This window comes from Myotis brandtii, unplaced genomic scaffold, assembly GCF_000412655.1.
Source record: "Myotis brandtii unplaced genomic scaffold, ASM41265v1 scaffold1167, whole genome shotgun sequence".
Taxonomy (NCBI): domain Eukaryota; kingdom Metazoa; phylum Chordata; class Mammalia; order Chiroptera; family Vespertilionidae; genus Myotis; species Myotis brandtii.
Window position 1 is genome coordinate 1,825,719 of NW_005354039.1, and position 8,398 is coordinate 1,834,116.

Consider the following 8,398-nt stretch of genomic DNA (forward strand, 5'->3'; position numbering starts at 1 on the left):
CCGGAAGGCGGAAGGCGGCGGCCGAGGCCAGTCCCCACGTGCAGCGACCGAAGCAGGCGCCTCAGGAACCCTCAGCCCAGACGCCCCCAGCCCAGACGCCCAGCACCTGGGAAGAGTCGGGGCTTCGCTACGATAAGGCCTTCCCCGGAGACAAAAGGCTGAACAGCGTGATGACAGTCGTCAAGTCCAGGACATTCCGGGAAAAGCAAGGGAAGATCCTGCTGGAAGGCCGCCGGCTGATCGCGGACGCCCTCAAGGCCGGCGCTGTGCCCAAAATGTTCTTCTTCAGCCGCCTGGACTACCTGAAGGAGCTGCCCGCCGATAAGCTGAAGGGGGTCCGCCTCGTTAAGGTGAAGTTTGAGGAAATCAAGGAATGGTCCGACCTAGTCACACCGCAAGGAATCATGGGTCAGTGGCTGCGCGGTGTGTCACCGGCAGTAGAGGCCTGGGATTGTTCGTTCATGCTTGTCTCAGGGGGACACATTTTATTTAAACCAGATTCAAAGTGTTACTGAAGATGCCCAGAAAAATAGAGTTCTCAGATCTTCTATAAGTCGTGCATCTTCTAGTATCGTTAGTGGAAAGTGAAGCCATCATTATTTGTATTACGGCCCTTTATTATTCCTCACACCTTATTTTTTTTTTTTTAGGTCATTTCTTCAACCTTTAATGTCCAACTAAAACTTAGGGAAACGTTTGCCAAAAGATTTAGCCATCCATTTCCACAGCACCCCTGCCCGTGTGGCGATGCCTGTCGTTGACTCCCTTGTTCTAGAAGCAGGTCTGAGCGCCAATGTATTGCCCTGTTTAGCCCATGGAACAGGAAGCCTTGTCTTCCTTTGCTTGAATCTAACGTAAGGTTTTATGTAGCTGTGATGCCATTGATAGGGTAGTTACAGGGATGTACTAGTAGGTGTTCTTGGTGTGAATAAACTGGAAGGGCTTGTGGGGAGGGCGGGCAAGATCAGTTACCATGAACAGTGTACACACACCATTTACTCGTTTCACTTAGAAGGGAGTTTTTCCTAGGGAAATAATTTAGACGTGTGCACAGAGAGGCATACAGGGACGTTTATTGCAGGGTTGTTTATAATAGGGGAAATTGAAAATATCCTAAATGTCAGTCCATTGAAGATTTAAATAAACGTAGTACATTCAAGTTACAAAACAAGAAGCAGCACTTAAAAGAATAAGATAGCTCCAAATGTATTGACATGGTAAGTTCTCAAAGACGAGTTATAGACTTAGGTAAGTAGATTACAGGATAATACTGAGTATGATTTATTTTGTAAAAGAATAAAAGCACCTCTGTGTGGGTAGATGTGCATATATGTAGGTAGCTGCATGGAACAAGTTCTGAAAGTATACAATACACTTCAAGATTGAAAGCACTTATGCGGGGGATCACTGGTAGGACTTTCTCTGAATTTTTTCAACCAGAATGTATTCAAGTAATTAAGAAAATATAGGCAGTGAGAAATAGATGAAAAGTCTAATTATTCCCCATGTCTACATTAGACAAGTGAACTTCCTGTTTTGTTTCCTCAGGGATTTTTGCCAAACCTGATCACGTTAAGATGACATTCCCAGCAACTCAGCTTCGCCATTCACTGCCCTTATTGTTGATTTGTGACAATCTCCGAGACCCTGGGAACCTGGGGACGATTCTGAGATCTGCTGCTGGGGCAGGTTGCAGCAAAGTATTACTCACCAAAGGTAAGAGCGCCTGTGACTGGGTGGCCATTTGTAAGTGAGCTGGCTCTGGGCAGACATGCCTGGATTTGAATCTTGGATCTGCTCCTCATTAGCTACAGGTCTGAGTGGAATTCTGAGTGTCCGTTTCCTCCTCTATAATGTGGGTATGATAACAGAATCTACATGGAAGGTAGGATCAAGTTTTGAGGATCAAGTGACATAATGCACAGACAGTACTTGGCATTGTACCTGGCACATAGCAATTCAGTAAATGTTGATTATCTTTTAAAATTATTTTGACACCTGCTAGGTTATTAAAGAAAAAACTTAAAATCAATCAGGGAAAGAAGTAGATGCTAGTTTTAATTTTTGATTTCAAGTCCTTTATTTAATGATCTTGAGTTTCCAAATTGTTGGGTATGAGACCATTCTAATTCTTTGACATTCTGAATCCTGTGAAAGGAAATTATTTCAACAGAGTGCGATTATGAAATTGTGATACATTTCCCTTAGCCTCAGAAGTCAAACACCCCACAACACAAATTAGCCTCGTTACATTTTTTTCCTGTCTCCTCATTAGAAATGGGGATTAGTAAGTTTGGTTCTAAACAGACTTGCCTAACAGTTGGGACAAGCCTAAAATGCCTATTACAACTTAGGGGAGGGTGGGAAGGAGAGGATCATTCATCAGAAACACTCAAGTTACCTTTCAGTGTAAACTAAAATTGGTACCCGTTGCTGAGACTTGCCTAAATTCCTCCTTTAACTTTTCCCCCAGTCACACGTTGGAGTGCATTTCTCTGCCAGTGTGAGAGCTGGGTGCTTGGGCTCCATCATCAGTACCCACTTACCTGCCCCATTGGTGAGAGCTCTGAGAGTAGGTGTGGTTTTGGAAATGTTTCTATATAACCCAAGTGATGTTTTCACAATGGTGCTGGGGGCTGTGTATGAGTGGTAGGAAAAGAGTAGGGAACACTTGGTGTGGTGCATAGTATTGAGGACATGTGGATGGAGGAAATCTCATCTTGCCCTGTACTCCCCCACCAAGTAGAGGGGTCACACTAGATGGCTCTCCTCATGAATCTGGGCCCCTCTTTAAAATAACTTGTAGTGAGGAGACTTGTGCTAATGAGGATGGTAGGTTTGTGGTGTCCTGGTCCTGCTGTCTTCTTCCAGCACATGGTCCTAGGAAAGGTGAAGTATCTGCCAGTACATAGAAGTTGTTGGGCTGAGCACGTGCCCGTACGTAAAAGAGTAGATGGTTTAGCCTTCTTGTTGTAAGAGCAGGTGTGTATGTGAAGGACAAGGCTGTTGCCTTGGTTCTCCCTGGATTACTGTAATTGCCTCCAGTCTGATTTTCTCCATCTCTCTAGCATCTTCCCTGCTCCAATCAGATTCAGCATTGAAGCCAAATGGCTCTTTCTAAAACATAAACCAGATTCTGTCACTATTCTGTTTAAAATCCTTCAATGTCATTTGTCTTCTGGATAAAATCCTGAACTCATACCCAGCTGCCTTTAAATTGGCACGTCTCCATGACCAGCAGCGCCACACACCCGTCCCACACACCTGCCCCCTGTCTTATCTCCCACCACACCTACCCATTAGTTTTCCTAATCCACCTTACTTACAGTGTTTGGACTGTGGCACTCTTCCCCCTTCTGTAGCTTTGACCTCTCCCTGGGCCTTTCTTTCTCCGACAAGATCCTCCTATCGTTCAAGATCCAGCTCAGTGTCATGTCTCTGGGGTGTTTTTCCTGGTAGTCCTTCTTTGTGCAAGGGTTTTTCTGTTAAGTTACCCTTTTCATGCTGCTTCTGTATCATGAGCTCGCTGAGGTTGGGGACTTTAAATGCTCTTGCATCTCCCATACAATGTCTGGCAGGTGTGAATGTTGAAGGGATGAATAAAGTCTGTTTGGGCACTAGCCGGAATTCCTCCTACAGTCCCATTGCTGGATAGTGCCATATGGGGGAGGCAGCGGTGCCAGCTATCAAGAACCTACAGTAGGAGATTTTTTGTTTTATCTCCTGATCCAGAATTAATCTAGTTTACTTGAAAGTCCCCTCGTCTGGGAAGGTTTGTAATCGTAATTAGATCCTCTTTTATTTTCTAGGCTGTGTGGATCCCTGGGAGCCCAAAGTGCTGCGGGCAGGTATGGGTGCGCATTTCCAGGTGCCCATCATCAACAACCTGGACTGGGAAACAGTGCCCAAGTACTTGCCCGACGATACCCGGGTCTACGTGGCAGACAACTGTGGCCTTTATACCCAGGCCCAGAAATCTAATAAAGCCAGTGACCATGGCTGGATGTGTGACCAACAACTCTCGAAGATTCACAAGTACGAGGAAGAGGAGGAGGAGGATCTAGAAACTGGAGCCAGTAAAGACTGGCTCCCTGAACTTGAGGTCCAGAGTTACGACTTGGACTGGTCAGAGGCCCCAGCAGCTGTGGTCATAGGTGGGGAGACGCATGGCCTGAGCTTGGAGTCCCTGCAGTTGGCTGAGAGCACCGGGGGCAAGAGGCTGCTGATCCCTGTCGTGCCTGGTGTGGACAGCCTGAACTCGGCCATGGCTGCCAGCATCCTCCTTTTTGAAGGGAGAAGACAACTGCGGCTACGGGCGGAACACTTGAGCAGGGACAGGAGTTAGTTGCCCCTGAGAGGGGACGTGGAAGTCATCCTTGGTTTGAGGCTGTCTCTAGCTCTCCTACATTAGGCTGGCAGAGTTGGTCATTATGGCTTCCCAACAGCGAGGCATAAAACTGTTGGGTGGTTATTAAAAAATAGGAATTTTCTTGAATTTTTGCTTATTCTTAAAAATAACAAAGGTCAAGATTCTTCCCGAGATCTCCCATTCCCCTCGCACCCCAATTTTTTATATATATGTGAAGGCTACAGGTGATGGCATTCAATAGCCAGCTGTCCTTTCCAGCTGGCTGTGTCAGTCTCTGCAATTTGTTCAGGCCCTGACTTAAACAGCCATTGTGAATGTAGAACACGATTCTCCCACTTCTGGTGATACAGCTGGTAGAAGCAGCTTAGTTCAAGTGGCATTATACCTTCTTAGCACCTCTGCAGATAATCTTTTTAAGGGCTCTGTTCAGAAAAGGAGGAAGCAGTTTTAGAATCTTCAGCTTAGTCTGCACGCGTTAGGAAAGCTGTACCCCTTTTACTTGCTTCCTGCTGTTATGTAACACTACCTTATGTAACACTTTTGGTTAAACTCACTGATTGGAGTTACTTACATTAATCCCCTCTCCTGCATAGAGGAACAGAACTTAGGAAAGTGCCAGCATTCCTGGTTGCTGTGCAAACAAGGGCTTCTGTGAGGGGAGAGAAGCTGAGGTTCTGAGGATAAGAGCCAGGGACCCTTGGGCCCATAACACTAGCAAGACCCTGTTCTTCTGTCAAACCCCCAGCAGATAGTGACTGACTAGGTCCTCACCATGTGCCAGCTGGGGTGTAACCAGGAATAGGCAAATGCAGGTAGTAGTTGCTGTGCTTTAAGTCACTGCGGAACTGAAGGGTGGGACCTATTTCAGTCTGCTTTTGTGACCACAGAGGATGTGGTTGGAGTTGACACCACCACGAGCAGTATGGTTTACTGCATCCCTTCTACACAGTGGCTCCTGCAATGGTTAGGGTTCCTTGGGAGCCCTTCAGCTGCTCATTCCAGGGAGGCTGAGTTGCTGGCATTCCCAAGAGGCACCGAGATCTTCCTTTGCCTTTGGCTTTCCCAGGTCCCTGGTTAAACTTCCTTTCAAGAGATCAAGTCTGACTCATGCCCTAGATGGCAGAGGAGATTGCTTTGGCATGTTTGAGGGGAGGAGTTTTTGCAGGAACAATCTGGTTGGTTCTCTCCAAGGCTTATCAGAACTTTTGTTCCTGGTGCCGTGCTCTGGTCTGGCTGGGCCTCCCTAGGGCCCCCCACAAATGTCCAATGCAAGTGGCCCACAGATTAAGACCGTCAACTTTTAGAAAGTGGAGGAGCCCACAAAGGCTGGGGCTTAGTCTGCCAGCTTCACAGCCACAATGACCAGCACTAAATCTGGGTGGCGGCCCAGAAAGCTACCACCCCTCTATTGACATTTGGTCTCAACACCTTGGAAAAAGTGCTAAAGAAAGTCACTAAAAGGAAGCCCAGGCCCAGTATTAAACCAGTCTGTAATTTCTGTCCCTGGGTTATGCTTCCTGCTGATTTTTGTTACAAAATAAAAAGGAAAGAAACGCTATACCTTGTCCTTGTTCAGAAAAACAGTAATTCTAAGCCTAATTTATCCTGGGTGTAAGCTGGAAATGAAATGTACATCACTTTCACTTTGTGGTCAATGGCTTATACACCATGCCTAGTGATTTCCTTTTGTGTTTTTGTGGCTATAATTTAACAGAGGGGAGGGCAAATTTTCCTTTCTTTAAGATGACTATAGGGGAAGCAAGTGAAGTTCTTGTTTGCTGAGTAATATTGGAAAATCACTATCTTGAAGTCTCAATTTTGAGGCCAACACTTGCTCTGCCACCATTTCCCCAGGAAATAATAACTACTGAGCAGGATCTGACAAGCAAAATACTGCTTGGCTGAAAGATGTCAGAAGGTTGGCCAAGCTTACCCCTTGCCTTTGTGTTTGAGCACAGTTGTAATAAGATTCTGCCACAAGGTGGCAGCCATACCGCAAAACCATTCCCAACCGGCCGGGAGGGAGGCTTTTTCCTGGATTTAAGTTGAAAAGAGGATGGAGTATTTAAATGCTCCACCAGGAAGCATTTTGCAAGCCACAGTGCTCAGGTAAGTTGGAGATTCATCCATATTGTCATTCTCCGGGCAGAATTTGAAGTATAGGAGCTCAGTGGACCCAAAACTAAGGAGAAAATGCATAGAAATGAGAAGTGGACACAACAAAACTAGCACCTCATCCCCCCAACCCCAACCCCGCCCCCTTGAATAGAACCTCTGAGAAAGCAGCTTTAGGCAAACACTGGGATCCCCAGGCCATACTGGGAACCACTGCCTCGCCCTTGGCTTGGAGCTTCTGGGCAGGGAGAGCCCCCCCAAACCTGTTTTCCTTCCCCGTCACAGCTGCTCTCCCAAGTGAAGGCCCAGAGGATGAACAGACCTAGGGACTGGTTCCCCCTGGGACCTACCTCTTGCCCCAGGGGTAACAGCAACACCAGATGTCATCACCATCCAAGCTGAGCAGCCTTTAGCTCCACTTTTGTTGTTCTGCCACCAAAGACCCCATAAGCAGTGCTCAGCCAGGGTCCCATGGGTGGTGCTGAAAACGCCTGGCTGCCCTGCTGGGCCCAGGGCTCCCCTCTTGGCCAAGCCACCTCTGCCCTCCTGCAGCTTGTAGACACCTTAAACTTCAAGATCTTATTTTTGTCTCTTCATCAATTAATACACAAAGGTAATAAGCTAGCAGCCAGGTTACTGTGTGAGCCAGATGACCGCTCTGGAGGAGGCAGTCTCTCACTAGGTTGCCCTGCTGCATTGGAGCAGCTGAGAGAGCAGCTGCAAGCTGAGCTCTGCAAACAGCCGAGCTTAGGAAGCCAGGGCTGCTGCACGAAGGCTACGTACGTCAGAAAAACCCGAACACATGACAAACAGCATCAGTTCTGTTCTCACTGCATTTGTTTTGTAGGGAAGCGCTGCTTTTTTAAATTGAAGCTTCGTAGTTGGTGAGGACCATCAGGAAAGCTGCTGCTTCTTCAAAATGCAAGAAGGGAACAAAGGCTGGGGAGGTGGCCTGGCTGCAGCAGGGTCTGGCTTCCAAGCCTCCCTCTCACCACTCACCAACTGATTGCCACAGGCACAGTGGCTCGTGATTGGCCGGGCACTCCCATAGCCTCTGATGTCCACCGGAGATGTATTTTGTGGCCCTGGTCCTGAGATCCCGTCTCCTGTTGAATCCTAGTTGTAGCCCATTGTGGGTGACCTATTGGTGTGCGGCACCAGCACCAGACTTGCGGCTGTCTCTGAGCGTCCCACCAGCCTGCTGCCTGGGGACAGAGGCTTTGGCACATTATTGAACGGAAACCTAACAGTCCCTCAGAACACTCCTACTCAAATTTAACAACACACTTCCTGGCTTGGGAAGCACTCCAAACACCACGGGGGCGAGACATATTTATGTCTTGAAAATGAAGCATATTTACGTCATGCTTTCCCATGCAAGGGGTGTGTAGAACATCCTAATTCCTATTTTCCCCAGTAGGAGAAACCCTGGCCATAAAGCAGGCCCAATATAAAAATTTCCCTACATACAAGCCTTTTGTTGCCTGGGAAATTTTTCACCCTTTGCACATGCACCATTCGCACCAATAATGGGGCTAATAAACAACAGCCATTTGTCCCCAAAGAGTTTTCCCTTGAGCGGCCTGCCTGAAGGAAAGCTGGGGATGCTCTTCCCGTATCCACACAGAGGGAAAGGGGCTGAGTGCTCACGTCAGCAGGCCCACTTGAGAGGGAACTGGAAAGCTCCTGAGCCTGGGCCTCTGACCGTCCCTGTTTCACAAAGAGGCAGCCTGAGGAAAGCTGCAGAGGGCGCGGCTGAGCCTCCCTACAATCTGTCCTTGGGTGGCATCCCGGTCCTACGGGGCAAGCACGGGCCTGTCCACGCTAACCAGGGCAAACGACAGAACAGAATGTGCGCGTGCCCGTGCCTGCAGGACCAGAGGGGCATGGACCAGACACTCACTCAGCCGCCGC

At 47.9% G+C, this 8,398-nt stretch overlaps 1 protein-coding gene and 1 long non-coding RNA gene across 2 annotated transcripts; one reads left to right on the forward strand and one right to left on the reverse strand.

Moving 5' to 3' along the window:
- Nucleotides 1-5: 5 nt before the first annotated feature.
- Nucleotides 6-5,927, forward strand: RNMTL1 (RNA methyltransferase like 1; the record flags this gene model as incomplete). The annotated part of the gene is made up of 3 exons (XM_005858346.2): nt 6-408; nt 1,549-1,716; nt 3,810-5,927. Coding segments are annotated over 3 exons (1,107 nt in total), but the record flags the coding sequence as incomplete, so codon positions are not given.
- On the reverse strand, nt 2,062-3,802 carry LOC106723991. The gene is made up of 2 exons (XR_001359743.1): nt 3,263-3,802; nt 2,062-3,226 (listed from the first exon to the last, which is right to left on the reverse strand). It is a non-coding gene; the product is annotated as an uncharacterized LOC106723991 (long non-coding RNA).
- Nucleotides 5,928-8,398: the final 2,471 nt, after the last annotated feature.